Consider the following 21,891-nt stretch of genomic DNA (forward strand, 5'->3'; position numbering starts at 1 on the left):
GGAGGACCTGCGCCTAGACACGACCACAACTCATGATGTAGTCAGCCGGATCTGGGCCGTATCCAGATCAGATGGAGGACCTGCGCCTAGACACGACCACAACTCATGATGTAGTCAGCCGGATCTGGGCCGTATCCAGATCAGATGGAGGACCTGCGCCTAGACACGACCACAACTCATGATGTAGTCAGCCGGATCTGGGCCGTATCCAGAGCAGATGGAGGACCTGCGCCTAGACACGACCACAACTCATGATGTAGTCAGCCGGATCTGGGCCGTATCCAGAGCAGATGGAGGACCTGCGCCTAGACACGACCACAACTCATGATGTAGTCAGCCGGATCTGGGCCGTATCCAGATCAGATGAAGGACCTGCGCCTAGACACGACCACAACTCATGATGTAGTCAGCCGGATCTGGGCCGTATCCAGAGCAGATGGAGGACCTGCGCCTAGACCAAGCGGCAACATTCTAATCTGAAAAATGAAGCCTACCCGGAAGTGCGAAAAACTGCAATATATCGAAAATCCGCTAGGGGCAGGTCCCAAAAGGGAGCAAATGTCCATACACCCCCATGTTAAAATGTCCGTTTTCACAGCATAAATTCATGTTTTTACAGGTTGGTCCCATGGACTTTTATTGTATTTTTCGATAGGTTCCGAGTGCCTGACAACTGTGAGGGGGGTGAATTTTTTTCTAACTCGTTAGTTTAGATCGTATTTAGATATAAAATGTATGACAAATAAGGGCGCGATTGACAGCTTGATTGACAGCTGACAACGAGCATAGGCTGCGCCGTGTGGAATTCCTGAAATTTGACGTCTCGGCCATGATCTGACACAACACATCATACCTGTAAGTTATCCTTTCTGAACATTTGTATTGAAATATGGCGCCGCCCATACCCCCCATAAACAGCCTCAAAACCGTTCTTCAGAAGTCTATGGGTGACGTCACAGACGCTTTGTCCATATTTTTTACAGTCTATGGCCTAGACACGACCACAACTCATGATGTAGTCAGCCGGATCTGGGCCGTATCCAGATCAGATGGAGGACCTGCGCCTAGACACGACCACAACTCATGATGTAGTCAGCCGGATCTGGGCCGTATCCAGAGCAGATGGAGGACCTGCGCCTAGACACGACCACAACACATGATGTAGTCAGCCGGATGCGGGCCGTATCCAGATCAGATGGTGGACCTGCACCTAGACACGACCACAACTCATGATGTAGTCAGCCATATCCGAGCCATATCCAGATCATATGGAGGACCTGCATCTAGACACGACCACAACTCATGATGTAGTCAGCCGGATCCGGGCCATATCCAGATCATATGGTGGACCTGCGCCTAGACACGACCACAACACATGTTGTAGTCAGCCGGATCCGGGCCGTATCCAGATCAGATGGAGGACCTGCGTCTAGACACGACCACAACTCATGATGTAGTCAGCCATATCCGAGCCGTATCCAGATCAGATGGAGGACCTGCGCCTAGACACGACCACAACTCATGATGTAGTCAGTCGGATCCGGGCCGTATCCAGATCATATGGTGGACCTGCACCTAGACACGACCACAACTCATGATGTACTCAGTCGGATCCGGGCCGTATCCAGATCATATGGTGGACCTGCGCCTAGACACGACTGTTACGTCCCTCCACTACATGTGGTGGCTCTGTTTCCTTTTCTAATGTTTGGCTGCTCTGCAGTATGTTTTCATTCGTTATTGTGTGCAGGTGTGATCTGTAACGAGTGGGCGGAGAGACACCCTTTAAAATCTCAGGCACTCCGTGCAGAGGGGAGACTTGTGTTCCGGCTACCATGCCTGTGATTTATCTTCCTGCGTTGTTTTTAATCTGTTGTAGTTAATCTCCTATCTTCTGTTTTGTTTGTAATTTACTCAATTGTTTAATAAACCCCCTAGACAAACGAGTCCAACTGACTTTGCGGTAATTGTATGTTGTGGCCAGTGTGCCTGATCATAACAACGACCACAACTCATGATGTAGTCAGCCGGATCCGGGCCGTATCCAGATCAGATGGTGGACCTGCGCCTAGACACGACCACAACTCATGATGTAGTCAGCCGGATCAGGGCCGTATCCAGATCAGATGGTGGACCTGTGCCTAGACACAACCACAACTCATGATGTAGTCAGCCGGATCCGGGCCGTATCCAGATCAGATGGTGGACCTGCGCCTAGACACAACCACAACTCATGATGTAGTCAGCCGGATCCGGGCCGTATCCAGATCAGATGGTGGACCTGCGCCTAGACACACCACAACTCATGATGTAGTCAGCCGGATGCGGGCCATATCCAGATCAGATGGTGGACCTGCGCCTAGACACGACCACAACTCATGATGTAGTCAGCCGGATCCGGGCCGTATCCAGATCAGATGGAGGACCTGCGCCTAGACACGACCACAACTCATGATGTAGTCAGCCGGATGCGGGCCGTATCCAGATCATATGGTGGACCTGCGCCTAGACACGACCACAACTCATGATGTACTCAGTCGGATCCGGGCCGTATCCAGATCATATGGTGGACCTGCGCCTAGACACGACTGTTACGTCCCTCCACTACATGTGGTGGCTCTGTTTCCTTTTCTAATGTTTGGCTGCTCTGCAGTATGTTTTCATTCGTTATTGTGTGCAGGTGTGATCTGTAACGAGTGGGCGGAGAGACACCCTTTAAAATCTCAGGCACTCCGTGCAGAGGGGAGACTTGTGTTCCGGCTACCATGCCTGTGATTTATCTTCCTGCGTTGTTTGTAATCTGTTGTAGTTAATCTCCTATCTTCTGTTTTGTTTGTAATTTACTCAATTGTTTAATAAACCCCCTAGACAAACGAGTCCAACTGACTTTGCGGTAATTGTATGTTGTGGCCAGTGTGCCTGATCATAACAACGACCACAACTCATGATGTAGTCAGCCGGATCCGGGCCGTATCCAGATCAGATGGTGGACCTGCGCCTAGACACGACCACAACTCATGATGTAGTCAGCCGGATGCGGGCCATATCCAGATCAGATGGTGGACCTGCGCCTAGACACGACCACAACTCATGATGTAGTCAGCCGGATCAGGGCCGTATCCAGATCAGATGGTGGACCTGTGCCTAGACACAACCACAACTCATGATGTAGTCAGCCGGATCCGGGCCGTATCCAGAACAGATGGTGGACCTGCGCCTAGACACAACCACAACTCATGATGTAGTCAGCCGGATCTGGGCCGTATCCAGATCAGATGGTGGACCTGCGCCTAGACACGACCACAACTCATGATGTAGTCAGCCGGATGCGGGCCATATCCAGATCAGATGGTGGACCTGCGCCTAGACACGACCACAACTCATGATGTAGTCAGCCGGATCCGGGCCGTATCCAGATCAGATGGAGGACCTGCGCCTAGACACGACCACAACTCATGATGTAGTCAGCCGGATGCGGGCCGTATCCAGATCAGATGGTGGACCTGCGCCTAGACACGACCACAACTCATGATGTAGTCAGCCGGATGCGGGCCATATCCAGATCAGATGGTGGACCTGCGCCTAGACACGACCACAACTCATGATGTAGTCAGCCGGATCCGGGCCGTATCCAGATCAGATGGTGGACCTGCGCCTAGACACGACCACAACTCATGATGTAGTCAGCCGGATGCGGGCCGTATCCAGATCAGATGGTGGACCTGCGCCTAGACACGACCACAACTCATGATGTAGTCAGCTGGATGCGGGCCGTATCCAGATCAGATGGTGGACCTGCGCCTAGACACGACCACAACTCATGATGTAGTCAGCCGGATCCGGGCCGTATCCAGATCAGATGGAGGACCTGCACAACAGGCATCGGCACTGATCCTGTGTATTCATGTATGAGCTAAATAATAAACAGATGGTAGTCACAGCAATCTTAATGACAAAAGGAGCAAAAATTAAATGATAGTTCATTAGCAAGGAGATACAATTTGGAGGTCAAATTGTAAAGGTAACCTTTCACTGTGCAAATTGAAAATGAACCTTTGGGGCACTGAATCATTCACAGCTGAGGCTGCTGCACTAAAAAGCCAACATTTATTTTCCTTGTCATGTCTAATCTCCTAATAATTATAAATAATCATAATTATTAGAACAGTGAAATCTCTGCACTCATCGCTGCATTACGAAAATCATATGAGACAAAAACAGTAAAAAAAAAAAAAAAAAGGCTGAGCAGTTCATTTTGTAATAAGCCTGGTATGAATGCATATTTACAAAGTGTTGGTTTACTATTAGGAATTATTTCATGACTAATGTTACTTTAGACAAAGCCCTGTAATTTGAACCTTGTCATATTTAGAAGCTGTTGTCTAAACTAGTACAGTAATGTGACCGCCTATAAGTGCAGACTGGCTTTAATCAATCAATCAATCAATCAATCAATCAATCAATCAATCCTTTATTTATAGAGCACATTTAAGACACAACCGAGGTTGACCAAAGTGCTTTACAAAGAATAAAATACACACGTTTAAGCATGCATTTATAAAAAAATAATAAAAAAAAGTAATCAATAAAAATAAAATAAAAAGCGTAAGGTAGCTATATAGTGTTAAAAGCCAAAGAGAAAAAATAAGTCTTAAGCTGAGTTTTAAAAGTACAGATAGATGGGGCATGCCTGATAGACAGAGGAAGGCTGTTCCACAGCTTCGGACCAGCGGCGGCAAAAGCGCGATCACCACGTTTTTTGAGTTTTACTTTAGGGACTGTTAAAAGGCCATGATCACTGGATCTCAGGTTTCTAGATGGGGTATACGGAACCAAGAGATCAGTTAAGTATTGTGGTGCCAGATTGTTAAAAGCTTTGTAGACAAATAATACAATTTTAAACTCAATCCTATACTTAACCGGAAGCCAGTGTAGGGACATTAAGATAGGTGTTATATGATCGAACTTACGCTTCCCTTCAAGCAATCTAGCAGCTGCGTTTTGAACCAACTGCAGACGGGAGATGGATGCCTGAGAAATGCCATAATACAAAGAATTACAGTAGTCCAGCCTAGAAGTAACGAACGCATGAATTGCTATTTCTAAGTTACTTCTTGATAAAATGGACTTTACTTTACTGAGAAGGCGGAGTTGATAAAAGCATAACTTTAAAGGCACAATATGTCAGATTTTTGGATTAAAATGCCCAAAAAACACTTGAACCGTTTTATATATTTTGCTGACTTCCCAAATGTTTCCAACAATGTTTAAATCCAGAGAAATCAGCAATTTCAACCGGTGTAACAGTTTACTTCTGTATTTAATTCTGTTTCCCAGTTGACTGTTACCGAACGAGGTGACGTGACTCATATTTTTCAGACGTACAGTTATTTGTTTTCTGATGTTCCTTCTCATACTTCGTTGAGGGATGCACCGATCTGACACTTAGTATCGGTATCGGCTCTGAAGCCACCTTTCCACTGCACACGACATTCGCATTCGATTGTCGCATTTCGCCCCCTGGTGTCAGTTGCACAGAACTTTGAAATTGGTCGTGAAGCAACCGTTACCCTCAGCTATTCACAATGGTAAAATGAATGAAAGTAATGCATGCATGAATATATCCACACAAAACAAATGACCCTGAATACATCTAAAATAAAAACATAGTAGATTTTATATAGCTAATCAATATAAAAATGTATTTAATTATTATAAAATATTTATTTCTACCATAATTATTAATAACCGACATTTTACATAAATAGCGTTTATATAATGACGTTAAAATGTTAAAATATTGGTAATTCTATCTTTACGCTCATAGTTTTGATTAGAATACATGACATCCAGTCAACTGGTCACATACGGTCTAGCCGCAGAAGTTCAGATATTTCAATGCATCCGAAGCTCAAATCGGATCCAAAATTTCCGCATACGCATATGATCGGAACTCCACGCAGTTCCCGTACTACTCTCCATTGGAAATGAATGACTTCCGGTCCGACGGCTGTCGTTTGTCGTGTGCAGTGGAAGGGCGGCTCTGATACTGCCATTCTTGGCTGGATCAGGTTTTGGTCAGACGAGACCGATCCAAATCCGATATTGTGCGTATATACTATTCTGTGTTATTGTTAAGCCCTACAAAAGGCACAAAAACATTATAAAGCACCATAAAGTTTTCGTGCACTATATGTTTAAATATAAATTAAAGTACTCATAATTATAAATATTACTATATTATAAGTGTTCTGAAGCCATTCTATAGTATAATGTGACGTGGAGATGAATATTTAAGTCGTTAAATTCACGTAAACTCTTCCCTCCGCTGCTGCTGTCAGTCATTCTCCATTCAGCATCAGACAGCGCGTCGCGTTCGGTTATGACAGTCAACACGATCAAACTCTCCAAGATGTTTCAATGTTCTTATTATTACACTTGATCTGTAGATAAAGGTCTATGGTTTCACATAAAACAACTTTATCTTGCTGGACTTTATTGCTGTACCTTAATCATGTTACTTTCTCCCGGGTGTCTGTCAGATCACAACACTGGAGTAGAGAGCACTATAATTGTTCTTCATGCACACAGTAACTGACATTTAAAACTGTTAAAAGAAAAGGCTCAATAAACTATTGCATAGATAGATACTGTATAATACACTACGCATCAATATGTCTTTCCTGTGTGCTTTGAACTTTTCAATGCGAAGCGCTGTGACTCCATGTTGCTTCGAGAGCATCATTCACTCGGGATGCGCATAAGCGCTGTGTGCCGCACTGTATTGGAGCCTTTCATATCATAATACTTTTGCACAATGAAAGATTATTAATAGCCTTTCTTGTTCTGTCCTATCATATGTTGCTGCTTCATTAAACAGCTGCGCTATACATTTAAAATATGTCTTAATTCAGGGTTCCCACACCTTGGTTAACTTCAAATTCAAGGACCTTTCAAGGACTTTCCAGGTCCAATACCTTCAAATTCAAGGACTTAATGTGGGAACACTTTTGTGTTCAACAACAAACGTTGAGGTTCCATCATAGTAGTTTAGTAGTAGTAGTAGTAGTAGTAGTAGTATATTGATGTTGTATGTGTGTGTTGTGAACAGTAGACCTGCATCAGCTGGACCGGTCTTCCCCGGCTCATCTACTCTAGACCTCAAACTCCAACCAACCCTGTAGAGTTCATGAAGCTTAGAAGAGTTAAAGGAACAGTTCAACCAAAAATTATCCCATAATTTACTTCTCATCAAGCCATCCTAGATGTGTCTGACTGTCTTCTTTAAGCCGAACACAATCAGAGTTCCTATAAAAATATCCTGACTCTTCCCAGCTTTGTAATGGCATTGAATAGTGTCCGAGTTTTCGAAGCTCCAAAAAGCGCATCTATCCTTCATAAAAGTTATCCATACGACTCTAGTGGGTTAATAAAGGCATTCTGAGGCGAAGCGATGAGGTTTTGCAAGTTTTGGGTCTAAATGTTTATTAGGGACCATTTATTTCTGTATAAAATAATAAAGCTATTAGAAAACATATTTTATGCTATTTTTCAAATAATGAAGTATGTAAATTGTAAATAGAGCAGAAGCATTGAAGGGAAGCAGAGTAGTTCTGTTTCCTGGTCCAAGTGTTTGTTGCTATTTTATTTTTATTGGCTGTTGCAATTGAATAGTTTTTCTTGTTCTCTTGTTAAACCGCATCTCTACCTCAGTCTCCTGTGAGGAGGATGCTTGGACTACTCAGTGAACCGGCTGAACAGTGATGCCAGGACTACAATGGCCAAGCAGCTTGAAAAGATGCAGCACAACTCAACACAACTGGTCTCTGTATTTCACTGTTTAGGGATGTTAATACGTTCAGACGAGCTGCTAGACGACCAGGTCCATTATTGGCTGTCAGCCAACAGCAGTGTCCCGAAGATCACCCGAGACTGGTAGAGGCGGCGTTTGACAGCGGGACGCCCCAGAAACAGCACTTCTGGTTTAGAGCATGACTACAGTAGACATTCAGGAAAAGGAGGGAAAAGGGTTGTCAGGATACGCCACAAACTGTCAGAATCGTTCAGCCTTGTGTGGCCAATCAGCTCTGTGATCATTGGTAATCATTAACTTTATGCAAACAAATACTTTTAAATGTTATGCTAGGTAGGAGGACTGCAGGTTATGAATTCATATTGTTTGCAAAACTACATTAAACAATGAAGAATCAAAAAATGTTTTTTGTTTTTGACAAACCGTTTTCTTGTGTTTGTAGATTTGTTCCATACAGTAACGTGTGTAGTTTTCTCATTGTTAAGCACTTTTTTGGTTTGTGTGTGTGTGTGTGTGTGTGTGTGTGTGTGTGTGTGTGTGTGTGTGTGTGTGTGTGTGTGTGTGTGTGTGTGTGTGTGTGTGAGCGTGTGCATGCGTTTAAAATCTTTTTTTTTTTTGGACACTCGTTAACACTAGCAACTGCACAGGGAAAAAATGCACCTCTTTTAATTTACATCGTTTGATGACATGTTTTTTATTCATCTTATGGGCCTTTTTTAATATTTTTTTAATATAAGTTGTATATTTTGTGTAACTTAATTTTGTATACACACTTGTTTCAGCGATGATGTGAGGCCAATCAACACTTTGATAGAGTTGACCAATGAAATCGAGCCATACATGCAAGTCATCGCTGCGGGGCGTGGTTTTCGCATAAGGGGCGTGGTTTGCAGGTAAGGGGTGTGGTTTGCAGGTAAGGGGCGTGGTGTGCAGGTAAGGGGCGTGGTTTGCGCTTAACTGGTTTGGGGGGAAATCACGCAGACTTACCCTGTCACATCCATAGACATAAATAATATAAGTATTTATTTTATCTATGGTCACGTCAGTCAAGCCCGAAGCAAGACACACGCAAGTGACGCAACCCATAGCAAGCGTTACGGCAACGACACCTCAGACTGACAGATACGCAAAAATAGGCTACTTTAGTTTTGTTCGCATTGTCATGTTAATTATAATCAAATGCATTTTGTTTTATTGACCACAATATTAACATTGATATTAGTTTGAGAGGGGCACTTTTGATTCATTTTGAAAAAGGGCTCGAGCACCAAAATCTTTTTGTAGGAGACTTTGAGCTTTGTAAGGTTGTAGATCTTATACATGCAAAAACATCTACAGAACACACTAAAGAAAAAGAAAACATGAAAACGCATCATATGACCCCTTTAATACATTAATACAAATGTAATGCAACTATTATTAAAAACATGATGTATAAACTCAAGCTTCCATTGTTTTCTAAAAGTGAGCTTGAACAGTTTTTTCTTCTTCTCATAATTATGAAAAATGAATATTTCATCAGTCTTTGTCTCCCTCTGCTGGTACAACACAGACACAAAGATATTCAGCCTCTTTATTTACTCTGTAACAAAACTCAGAGCTTTTTGAGTTACTGTGCGTTTTGTTAAGTGAACATTATAATGCCTCATATATATAGGCTGACATGATATTATCCACACTTGTAACTTTGTAAGTGGAATATATATGCAATTTATTCTGTATTAACCAATGCCTTTTATGTATAAGCTTATGTATGATACTAACCAAGTTTATGATTTAGTAAGAAAGAGTGTTGGTATAAGAAAGACACTGCAACTTGTATTGTAATAATTTTTATTGTGAATCTGGTTTATTAGGAAAGACATTACAACTTGTTTTGTAATAATTTTTATTATGAATCTAGTTTATTAAGAAAAACACTGCAACTTGTATTGTAAAAGTTTTTTATTATGATAATGCATGAAAGAAATGACTATACTATATTCGATGTTTAAGCATTTAATCAAATGAAAGAATAAACTACAGTAGGTAGTAATAACACTAAGTAGTAGAAAGCATGTATCTTAGCAAAGTAGAAATGGCAAGCATTACCCATTTGATGAGGAGCATGAGACGCAGGAGAAAGGCAGAGGGTCCAGAACAGCCAGTGCCGCTGCTAGCCATTTTGGTGCCCTAAGCATAATTCCTTTATGATGCCCCCCACCCCGACCCCGAGAAAAAAAAAAACGTTTGTTTTTGTCAGTTTAACTTACCAAACATATAACTCAATACCAATAACACAATAGCAGCATCCCAGTATAAAACTTAAGAACACTAAAAAAAGAGAAAGTAAAATCTTCACAGCTTTGCTGACTTTGTAAACATATTATGTAGAATAGCCAACACACACTACACATTTGAAAGTGCAAACTTTTCTTCAGTAAACAGAATAGCAAGATAAAAAAAATTATCAAAATAATCCAGACATGTTTTTCCCAAATTCAATGTCACTTTGAATAAATTACATTTATTAGACAAAATATTAAAACAAAGAATCTCATACCGGAAACAATTATAAACATTTAAAACTGAAAGCATGGCAGCCAAGGAGTTCTCCCCCTTTATTCCTTATTTATCAACTATTTGATAAATATAATATAATATAAAAGCATAATAGAATGAAGTGCAATAATGCACAAAATTAAACAGTATTGTTTGCTTTATATCATTCATAATGACATTTTATATTTTTTATATATTTAACAGGAATTGTTAGCCTACCATGTGCACTGCACTGACTGCTAACGTTAACTGTTACTGAGAAAGTATTAACCACCGTCACGTCAAAATAAACCATAAACTGCTCAATATCTAAAGAAAAATAGTAAAGAAAGTAACAGCTAGCTGGCGTCAGTTATTTGTAAAATAGGTCATGTTTAACAGTAAAATCTCAATTTAGCTTGCACCGAAGTTATAAGTTATAATAACATAGTTTGCTAACATTAACGTCAGCAAGTTCGAGGCGCGTTACGATTAGCAGCAGCACATTTCCCGTATTTAAGAATGATTAAACATGGACTTACCTGCAAGTGATGCACGGGCATCATCTCGCAGTTTCTTGTTATTTCTTTTCTCAGACCCTGACTCCTGCTGCGTCCTTCGCAAAGGCGCCCGCGCGAACAACCGGCACGGACCATCCAACGCGGGGGGGCGGTACTTTCTAGACTAGAGCAATTAAATTATCTTGTTCCCCCTTTTTTGTTACATATACATGGCTAAAATGTGCCTAATAATATTTCTATAGGCTAATGAAATAATATCGGCATTATAATTTTTTTTTCATTAGGCTATTTTTGGTGCCCCCTCAGCACTTGGTGCCCTACGCACAGCGTGTGATGCGCGTGGTGGGAGCGGCGGCGCTGAGAACAGCAAGCAAAGGAGAACAAAGGAAAGAGCTTTATATATGGAGTTTAGAAGGGGGTTTCCAGAACTGAGGACAGTTCAAGACTTCGGATTGGACAGATTGTCTGTAAAGGACTGAATCTGTGCGGAGGGCGTGTGGACTATAAAAAGTTTTTGTTTTTTTTTTACCTTTATTTTTACAGGCAAGTCATTAAGAACAAGTTCTTATTTACAATGGCGGCCTGACCATTATCGAAATTATCATGTCAAAGTCAGACGCTGGTTCACCAAGGACGGCCTCTCGGGTGTTAGATGCCTTGCCATTATTGCGCCTCATGAAGATGAACGTTTGCAAATTATTTGGTTTTGATTTACTTTTATTTTTATTTTATATATTAATACCGTTTATGTAAACTAGTTAACCTGTATATAATAAAAAATACATATCATTGAAATTAAGCTCGCCTGCCTTAAGTTTCTGTTTTACTAAATATTGAGCTGAACTAAACCACAGAGCAGTCTTTCGACTGAATTGTAAGTATGGAAATTTATATACTTATTGTTTAGAACGAATTCGACTGACTTTACCTAACCTGAGAATAAACAAAATAAGGTAGAAGGTGTCTATATTTAAGACCCGAACAAGCGGTTAAATTAAGCACCACAAAACAGTTTATACATATAAAATGATTTAATCTATGAATGAGAAACTGTAATTTGCTGTGAAATAAAAGGTGTTTCACTGCCGCCTCATCAGGTCTGTCAGAGGATCGCTGAAATCTAAATTAAGTCTTAATTTACAACAGTGAAGTCACTGTATCTTCAGTCTCTGTTGATTCTGTTGACTGTGAGTCTCTGTAGTGGATCCTTATTCACCATCAGATGATCATCAGAAGATCACACTGTCATCTATAACCTAAAATAAAACACACACACAGTCACATATGCAGTATGAGATATTACATCTGTCACATCTTTTCATTAGAAAACTAACTAGATAATCTATATTAATTCATTCTCAAACATGATCATATCGCTTCTATCTGATGCTCAAAGTAGCTTTACAAAATCAAAAGCACATGAAAGGTCACTTTCACACAACGGACAGCTGATACAGAACCAGCAGAAATGATCATTACACTCACTACACATTTAATATCAGTTAATAACAACCCAAATCTCAGATTATCACACGCATAAGGCGTCTTTACACAGAAACCAAATCTGAAGTGGCATAAAATCACAAAATGTGCATTTACACAGAATGTTTATTGCTTCTCTGACGCGGAGAACATAAATGCATTTACACAGGAATTAAAATCACGGGAAATAATACTTTGAACATTACTATTTTAAATCTACAGTTTTAACAAAGTGTTATAAAATGAATTTAAAAGTAATTAAATAGTAAACAAAGAAATAAAACTCAAGATAAATAAAAATACAGAATTTTTTATTTCCTCTGTGTGATATAGTGATCTCACGCTCTGATTTGTGTCATAATTCTGTGGTACTGATAGCTATTTTCTATTTCTAAATAAAATTGTTCCAGATGGATCAAATGCGACAAATATATTATTAATTATTTGCTTCACAATGTGAGTACAGGACACTTTTACTTTATTGCCCCTTGTTGGCTGACATTTTTTAATTTGGCTAAAACAAAATGGAGCTAGGCCGATATGTTTAGTCTTCCGCATGTATTCCGCCTATAACGATCAGTCATTTAAAAAAAAAAAATATATATATATATATATATAAAATAATAATAATAATAATAATAATAATAATATATATATATATATATATATATACTTTTTAACCACAAATGCTTGTCGTGTACCATCTCTGAGATGCGCCACGCATTGCGTCATCACGTTGGAAAAGTCACGCGTCACGTCATCTGTCTAAGTTATTTGTCTGTGTACTTATTTGTCTAATTCCATCTCATTTTCTCCTCAAAATTCAAAATCGTCCAACATCTTTGTTTTAATTTTTAATTTAATTTTTTTTTTTTTTTGTGACCTTTCTAACGTGATGACGTAATACGTGGTGCATCTCAGAGATGGTACAAGACGGGCATTTGAGGTTAAAAAGTATATATGTTTTTTTTTTTTTCTCAAAAACCTTAATTTATTTTCGACTGAAGAAAGAAAGACATGGATATCTTGGATGACATCGGGGTGAGTAAATTATCAGCAACATTTTTTTTGAAAGTGAACTAATCCATTAACTCGGCTGTGTAAAGATGCCTATAGAGACAGTTAAAGGGGAAAAGCTGAAAATTAATATTATTTTCACAATCAGTCACAAGAGTATGAGCAGAATTAAACAGTTTAACCCTTTCATGCATGAATTATGATATCCTCAGTCAGGATTTTTTTCCTATGTGTTTTTATTGCTCTTAGGGCATGAAAAACAAGAATTGATTTTTATTTTATTTTTTTACAAATTTTTCAAAGAGATCTTCAGATGTCCACTTGAGTGGACAGCATGCATTTGGTTTAAACTTAAGATATACTAGATTTAATATAAGACAATAATCAAACACATAAAGTATGTGAATTTAACGAACTAATCAATACAATTATATCAAATCATGTGAAAACTATAAAATATATACAAAAAATCTAAATGCAAAATATTGCAAAGGCTTCATACAACTTCATACAAGTTGCACTTCGCGTATCTTTGATATCAGAACATGAGGACGTGATTCCATCAGATTTTTCTACAGTCTGTCAAGGTACAACTGTGGAAACCACTCAGATGCTCCCTCCAGTGCACCAGAGTATGGAGATTTACCCTTATTAGCTGATAATTCTGATTATGTTCAAGATGGACATGCACATTTCTATCATAGCCCTCCTCTGAGAAAACCTAGCAATACGTTTTTTCAATCTCATCTGAAATGATCAGTGTTGGGGGTAACGCACTACAACTAACATGCATGACCCATTCAGATTACTTTTTTGATGTTACAAGTAAAGTAATGTGTTACAAGTAACATGCATTACCTGATCAGATTACTTTTTGATCTAACAGGTAATTAACTACAAGTAATGTGCATTACCTAATCAGATTACTTTTTTATGTAACAAGTAAAGAAACACATTACAAGTAACATGCATTACATAATCAGATTACTTTGTGATGTTATGAGTAAAGAAATGCATTAAAATAATGCATATGACATGATCAGATTACTTTTTGATGTTATGAGTAAGGAAACGCATTACAAGTAACATGCATTATGTAATCAGATTACTTTTTGATGTTATGAGTAAAAAAACGCATTACAATAACGTGCATTATGAAATCAGATTACTTTTTGATCTAACAAATAAAGTAATGCATTACAAGTGTCATACATATGTAATCACATGACTTTTTTCAATGTCAATGAAAATTACTTTCTAATAATACAAGTACATTTATTTACAGTAAAAAAGTCACTGCAGATTAAGTTTTTAAGTTTTAAATTTCAAAAACAATATTCACATTATAATTATGAATTGTAGCTGAAATATAGCAGTTGATGCATGACGTCCACTACAGTGGACATGTGATTAATCAGAGTTTTCTCTCAATCTAAAATCAAAACTTGGAAAATTTTACTGTGATATGACTCATTAGATATTGCTTGATGCTGCAATATTTTTTTTACCTCCAAGAGTCTCCTAGATTCGAAGGAATGGGTGGATATTCTGGAGCAACTTGGCATGTCTGACTGACCCTTGGCCATCTTAGTTTGGAGGGGGGAAAAATCGAAACACAAAGGCTTGCCACTTGATTGCAATTTATAGGATGATGCACAAGGGTCCAATGAAGAGATTGATGTGCAACTTTGCCATAAAAACCCGTGCAAATTCAAGAAAATGCATTTTTAATAGCTGTCCACTGTAGTGACCACTATGCGTGAAAGAGTTCAGAGACCTACAGAAACTGAAGCTGAATTTAAGACTCATTATCTGATGATCTCAGAAAAAATATTCACATATACACACACACACACACGCACACGCACGCGCACACACGCGCGCACACGCGCGCACATGCACACACGCACACGCACACGCACACACACGCACACGCACACGCACGCACACGCGCACGCACACACACGCACACACACACGCACACACACGCACACGCACGCACACGCACGCACACACACGCACACACACACACGCACACACACGCACGTGGTGTAACTGCACCTGGTACAATTTACTTCTATTTCTAGTGAGTAAATCAGCCATTTGAACTTTAAATGAAAATGTGATGATGAAAATCGTTAAAAACTATTCTTACACTAGTGTATCCAGTTTATAATGTGGATCATCCTTCAGATCCTTCAACAGCTTCACCTCTGAGTCTCCTAGATTATTATATGACAGACCCAGTGTTCTCAGATGTGAGGGGTTTGATCTCAGAGCTGAAGCCAGAGCAGCACAACCTTCATCTGTGATACAACAATCCTCCAACCTGTAGAGAACAATGACACACATTAAGCCTATATCCAGAGATAAACATGACCATAATTAACATAATGCAATCAATATGAAATGTATACAAATACTCATTAGTTTACATTGTGAAAATACATCAGTTAGGATTAGGGGATTGACTTTGAGTTTATTGTTCTTATAGAGATTATTATTTCTATGGAAAGTCCCCATAAAACATGGAAACCCAACGTGTGTGTGAATGTGCTTTAATGCTCAGTGTATTTGTAAACATTTTAAAGAACGTGTGTGTGTGTGTGTGTGTGTGTGTGTGTGTGTGTGTGTGTGTGTGTGTGTGTGTGTGTGTGTGTGTGTGTGTGTGTGTGTGTGTGTGTGTGTGAGTGTGTGTGTGTGTGTGTGTGCGCGTTTAATGTATTTGTAAACATTTTAAAGAACGTGTGCGTGTGTGTGTGTGTGTGTGTGTGTGTGTGTGTGTGTGTGTGTGTGTGTGTGTGTGTGTGTGTGTGTGTGTGTTAGCAGAGGAAGATTGGGACGATTCTAAGGGTCCAGCAGAACTGGACTTTAGTTCTTTATTGTCTCTTATTGAATATGCAATAAATGCTATGCTTATAGATAATGATTGTTGTTATATGTGGCAAAAAAATAAGATAAGGGTTTATAGAAAATCCAGAGCTTCCCACTTGTATTTACGTCATTAGCCGCTTTTCCACTGTCGGGCCGAACGGTTCTCATTGCGTAACCGATTCATTCCGTGCCGATCCGGGTCAGCTGGTATGTAATTTGTCTAATATTTATTTTCCCAACAAAACATCAAATAAATAGAAATAAAAAGGTTTTAGTTTAATTCAATTAACACAAAAATACGACAAAATGGTCATGTCAAAGCTTTTATTTTTTGAAAGTGGTCATACATTTACACTGCAGGTTTTTGTGTGTCTTTTGTGGCATTACACTGCAGTTTTTAGCTTCTACATTCCAGTGTGTCCACCCTGATTCTGAACCACAACTGGAAGAACTTTAAACAGCTTATTTATGTGTTTGTATTTGTATTATGTATTCAGAAGTCTCGGCCTAATAGTTTAGCCTGATCTCAAGGCAGTTTGTACGGTGGTGTATTGCTGACACATACATATTATTTTATCCACTCAATTATGTCGTGATAACGAGATGTTATGTCGTTAAATCTATATATTTTCTAGGCTTTTTAAGGACATGTGTAGTCATGTACAAAATATGCCTTTATCCACATAAAATGAATATAGCTTATCATGTCTTTATCATGTCTTTATCATACTTCTACGTTTGAAAAGCTGAACCAAATAGTAGCAGCCCCCAATACAGGACATTAACGCTTATAACGTGAAAAACGCTTCACGTGGCTTAATGTACTAAGACAATCATGTTAAAAGATCAAATTCTGTGCACACCTTATTAATAAAGCATATGTAGCCTACAGAATAGCAGATGAGCCCAGATTACGAACGCATTGCGTTTAATAGCGTGCCGCACGAGTGCTATTTTTAGACCGCGTGACGTCAGCAACGTAAACCGGAAGGGGGTCAACATAGAAGCGCGCTCGCTTATGATTCATGCTAGTACTGCTTGTTTTCTGCCGGTTATCCCTCAAATAAGAACATGCCGAGTAAACACTGCTGCTATGGAACTTGCAGAAACGACTCCAGACACTATGAAAAGAAATTCTGTCGATAACAATCTACCTCTGGATCAGGTCGGCTCTTTTTCCCGTCTTTTTCAGCCCTCTACACTCAAGCCATCTCTTCAATTGAAAATTTGTATGTTCTTCTACTTCTATACCAGTGAATTTGGCACCGGGGACATCATTCTCGGACAGAGTTAGCAGGTTTAGCTCAGTAGACATCTCGTCCGTAAACTGTTTACATGCGTCTAGCATGAGTGACACGCGCGAGTTTGACCCCCCTAGCAACCGTCGCTAGCTTAATGAATATTAATGAGAAAAGGTGACGTATATCGTGCGGTACGCTATTACACGTTAAGTGTCTTCGGGAGGGGGGGGGTACTGTCACGTGTAGTTGTAGATAACGTGTCCGTTCATGTTTGGACTTTCAGTTTGTGTTTTGATTGGTTCCTGTTTTCCTTTTCTTTTTCCGCCACTCCTTTGTTTCTATGGTTACTATCATTGAGTTAATTTGTCCCAGCGGTGTATGATTAATTATCTCGTTTCTGTTTGCTATATAAGATGCAGCCTTTCCTTCAGTCTTTGTCCGATCTCCGTTGTGTTTATGTGTGTTTTCCCTGTCAGCTTGTTCCAGAGTACTATTATTAAAGCTTGAGTTTGTACCTATAATTGGAGTCTTCAGTCTGTTCCTGAGGAAACCACAGTGTGACAACATTGTTTGTAGTTATTCAGATTTTAGATTTTTTTTTTTAATTAAGTTAATCAAAAAGATAGTGATAATAGTATTTTTAATTTCAACTGACCATAGAAATTTGATTTGTTCAAACTCACTTGAGAAAAAGTAAATTGATCACTTGTAATAAGTTGAAGTCAGTTTTCAGTGATTATATAAAAGCTGATATAACAAATTGAAACTATATATATATCACATAAAAATATTGAAAAATTGTAAAAGAAAAGGTTAATGTAATGAACAATAAAGAGTCATGAAAACCCCCTCTTTCAGCTCAAGTCTACCTCACAATCATTCTGAAAAATCCTCTTAAATGTGTGTGTGGGGCTGTGAGAAGAAGAGAGGGAGTGTGTGTGGCAGAGCAAGACAGAGGAGAGAGAGAGAGGAACGAGCAACTGTCATCTGTCAGCGGCCCATGCCGGCTCTCACTACATATCAGGGGGAAACTGGAGGATTTTACAGCGGACAGTGAAATTCCTACCAGATCATTGAACACAATCTGTTTTTCCCTTTAACAGTATAAATGTTTATATACATTCACTATAAATGCATAAATATGATAATTTTCTCATACAAATGTCATAAAAAACGGTTGTTTAGATCACAAATCTACGTCCCTTCAGGACACTGACAATAAAGATGGATAGTGACAGAAGATGGAAACTCTCGTAGCTCTCCTCAGAAAAACGCTTGTTACACACACACACACACACACACACACACACACAGTTTGATTGTGTCGGTAGTTTCTGGCCAACCAAACGCCCGCAGCGAGTCTCGGCCTGACAGCATCACGGGGGAAGCCTGCAACACACTCAACTCTTGCACCATGGACACACACACTTGCGACCCATGAACGCCTCTCTAAACTACTGCCTGATTTTACAGTTTTAAGCGTCTGTCATAGAAAAACACCATGTGCTGTCATGAATAAGAGAAATGTCTTCTCATAGGATAAGAACACGCAGTCTCATTAATAATACAGACACTGACGTGTCATTGATGTACTATAGTGTTTCTCCAGGTCATAATCTGTGACATTGACATGATGTAGACTTTAAACCTTGAGAAAAATCTCTACAGTTCCAGTTTCCCCCTAAAATTAAAATGAATGGATTGTGTTAATCCTGACTGTGCTGAGATTGAGTGTGTTTAAAGTAAAGGGTGTTAAATGTATATCACGATGTCAAAGTGTGTTTTTCAGTGTGACTATCAGCACTGCAGAATCACCTTAATGAGGAGCAGCTCATGTGTTCAATCATTTACAGATCAAACACATGAACTCACAGCGGCAGGAGAAATAGAGCAAACGCTTTAAAAATATTAATTCTCTTACATCATATGAACAGATGTAAAAATAATTTGATGAATTTGATCATGTCGTTTTAATAGCTTTGATTGTAATTAATGAAATAATAGTTATTTCTCTGCATTTTATTCCATTTTGATTATAATTTATGAATTCACAGTGACAGTTTCATGTGAGAGTCACGTTTGAGCTTACCACAGTTCCTCCAGTTTACAGTGAGGATTCGCCAGTCCAGCAGAGAGCAGCTTCACTCCTGAGTCTCCTAGATCATTCAGAGTCAGATCCAGTGATCTCAGGTGTGAGGGGTTTGATCTCAGAGCTGAAGCCAGAGCAGCACAACCTTCATCTGTTACATCACACTCACTCAACCTGTAGAGAACAATGACACACATTAAGCCTTTATCCAGAGATAAACATGAAACATGAAAAATAAATAACATTATGCTGTCAATATGAAATATATACAAATATTCATTAGTTCAAGTTGTTAAATTACATCAGTTAGGATTAGGGGATTCAATACACAGTTTGTACAGTATAAAAACCATTATTTCTATAGAAAATCCCCATAAAACATGGAAACCCAACCTGTGTGTGTTAAATTGCTTTAGTTTTGTCCTTGCTTATAGACGAGGTTGACAGAAGTTAGCCACTTTCGTTCCAACAGAGGATGAAATGTGTTGTTATCTATGAGTGTCGTAATATCCATTTCAAGTGGACGTGTGGAAGAGACATGAGACTGAAAGCATTGAAAGCCCTCGCACTGCTCATATGCTGAGAGAGAGATAAGACAGTAGAGCTGCACGATTCATCTTTAAAATACTGTGATCTCCATTCAAACACACACACAATCTTCTTCCAGTACGTCTGTCTATTAAACCTTTGACAAAATCATATCGCAATATTTTAAATCTGTGTTGGCACTGCCACTAACCCAGAGAGAGTTGTTGTGAAACAGCTTAAATAGAAGTACTGGGATAAAAGTTTAAAGTTCAAATATAAACACTGATGTCTACGATAGCAATACATATTGTATCGGCAACAAGGTATCATGATAATATCGAATCAGGAGATAGGTGCATCGTCCCAGCCGTAGTGTGTGTGTGTGTGTGTGTGTGTGTGTGTGTGTGTGTGTGTGTGTGTGTGTGTACACGTGTCTGAGCTTACTGTATTTAAAAAAAATTTTTGTGAATTGCTTGAAGTTATTGAAACTTTAGAGTGATTAAGAAACACTGATAAATGAACAAAATGAGCTTGATGATTTAAAACACATGAGAACTCAAATCGGCACTCACACAATGGCTTCTTGTGCCGCCTGACAGTGTGTTCTGCTTCGTGGCATTTTAATGGTCAAATACACACAAAATTACGTAAAAACACCCATCTTGCTTCTTGTGCGCACGCTCATTTTTTGAATGACTTTAACCCTCTGAGGTCGAGAAACGCGCCGACGCGTTTTGCTGGATTTTTTTCACATAGCAGCAACATAAACTTAAATTACTCCGTCATTTATGGTTATACAGAAAAAAGAAATATAAAAAAATAATCTGTGATATTTCTACTTTTGTATGTGTCCACTTACAATCAAATCAAAACATTGTGCTTTTGTAAAATAAAGAAAATAAACAGGGTGTGCGTTCTGCCTCTCCGTCGCGGTGAACTTTTTTTTCTTGAGCACGTCTATAAACTGAAACAAAACTCAGCGAATACTTCTCACACATTTATGAGCCATATACCTTTATACACATTTAAGTGTGTACTTTTAAATGATCGGATTCAAACTGAAAACAAATATTCTCTGTTTAAGTAATTTGTATAAAACCAACAGGATGTCCAGTATCTCAAACGCTTGCTAATTACTTTAATTCGACACGCCCACTCGCGCAAAAGTGATTCACATGCAAATCTCCACATGGGACGCGAACGCCCTCGTTACCTCAAACACAAAACACCAAAAAACTTCACAAGTCTCTGCTTTTCGTCGAGTTTGGAAGACATGTCTGAGCTTACATTGGATTTACCCCCAGAAGAAGAAGAACACGATTTGAAGACAAGAAAGATGTAAGGTAAGAAATTCTTACTTATTAGTTTATGGTATTGTTGCATAAACTTCACATTGCAGTTGAACTGTTGCTAGATATATGGTGAATATTATACTATTTAGACCCGTGTTTACTGTTAAATACTGTTTGTGGATATCTGCTCAAACATAGATATGTATAACCATAATGTTTAATATTTTGGAGCGCGATGGCGTTTGAATGTATCATATTTTGGAGCGCGATGGCGTTTGAATGTATCATATTTTGGAGCGCGCTGTGGGTTTGAATGTATCATATTTTGGAGCGCGATCGCGTTTGAATGTATCATATTTTGGAGCGCGCTGTGGGTTTGAATGTATCATATTTTGGAGCGCGATCGCGTTTGAATGTATCATATTTTGGAGCGCGCTGTGGGTTTGAATGTATCATATTTTGGAGCGCGATTGCGTTTGAAAGGAAAAATGCACCAAACATTAGGCTTTATGTT

At 39.2% G+C, this 21,891-nt stretch overlaps 1 protein-coding gene and 2 long non-coding RNA genes across 5 annotated transcripts in view; 2 read left to right on the forward strand and 1 right to left on the reverse strand.

The window, feature by feature from the left end:
* The window catches only part of LOC309484537, a 102,705-nt gene extending 86,451 nt beyond the window's left edge, over window positions 1-16,254 (forward strand). Inside the window, exons 2-3 of the long non-coding RNA XR_014200901.1 lie at window positions 15,923-16,148; window positions 16,183-16,254. This is a non-coding gene — a long non-coding RNA (uncharacterized lncRNA). The remainder of the gene's footprint in view (window positions 1-15,922; window positions 16,149-16,182) is intronic.
* Window positions 1-21,891, forward strand: part of LOC309484529 — a 349,759-nt gene that overhangs the window by 299,484 nt on the left and 28,384 nt on the right. The window lies entirely within an intron of this gene.
* LOC309484392 (protein NLRC3-like) overlaps window positions 1-21,891 on the reverse strand; it is a 72,788-nt gene that overhangs the window by 33,840 nt on the left and 17,057 nt on the right. The window contains exons 7-9 of one of the 3 annotated variants that reach the window (XM_082150695.1): window positions 19,558-19,731; window positions 15,509-15,682; window positions 9,740-12,110 (exon numbers count right to left, since the gene is read on the reverse strand). In XM_082150695.1, the coding sequence (XP_082006821.1) occupies window positions 12,104-12,110; window positions 15,509-15,682; window positions 19,558-19,731 (355 nt within the window). In that variant the 3' untranslated portion in view covers window positions 9,740-12,103. Of the gene's footprint in view, window positions 1-9,739; window positions 12,111-15,508; window positions 15,683-19,557; window positions 19,732-21,891 lie in introns of those variants that run through there. The other 2 variants (XM_082150697.1, XM_082150696.1) reach the window with 2 other exon arrangements.

Source organism: Leuciscus leuciscus, assembly GCF_965113295.1.
Source record: "Leuciscus leuciscus genome assembly, chromosome: 20".
Classification (NCBI taxonomy): domain Eukaryota; kingdom Metazoa; phylum Chordata; class Actinopteri; order Cypriniformes; family Leuciscidae; genus Leuciscus; species Leuciscus leuciscus.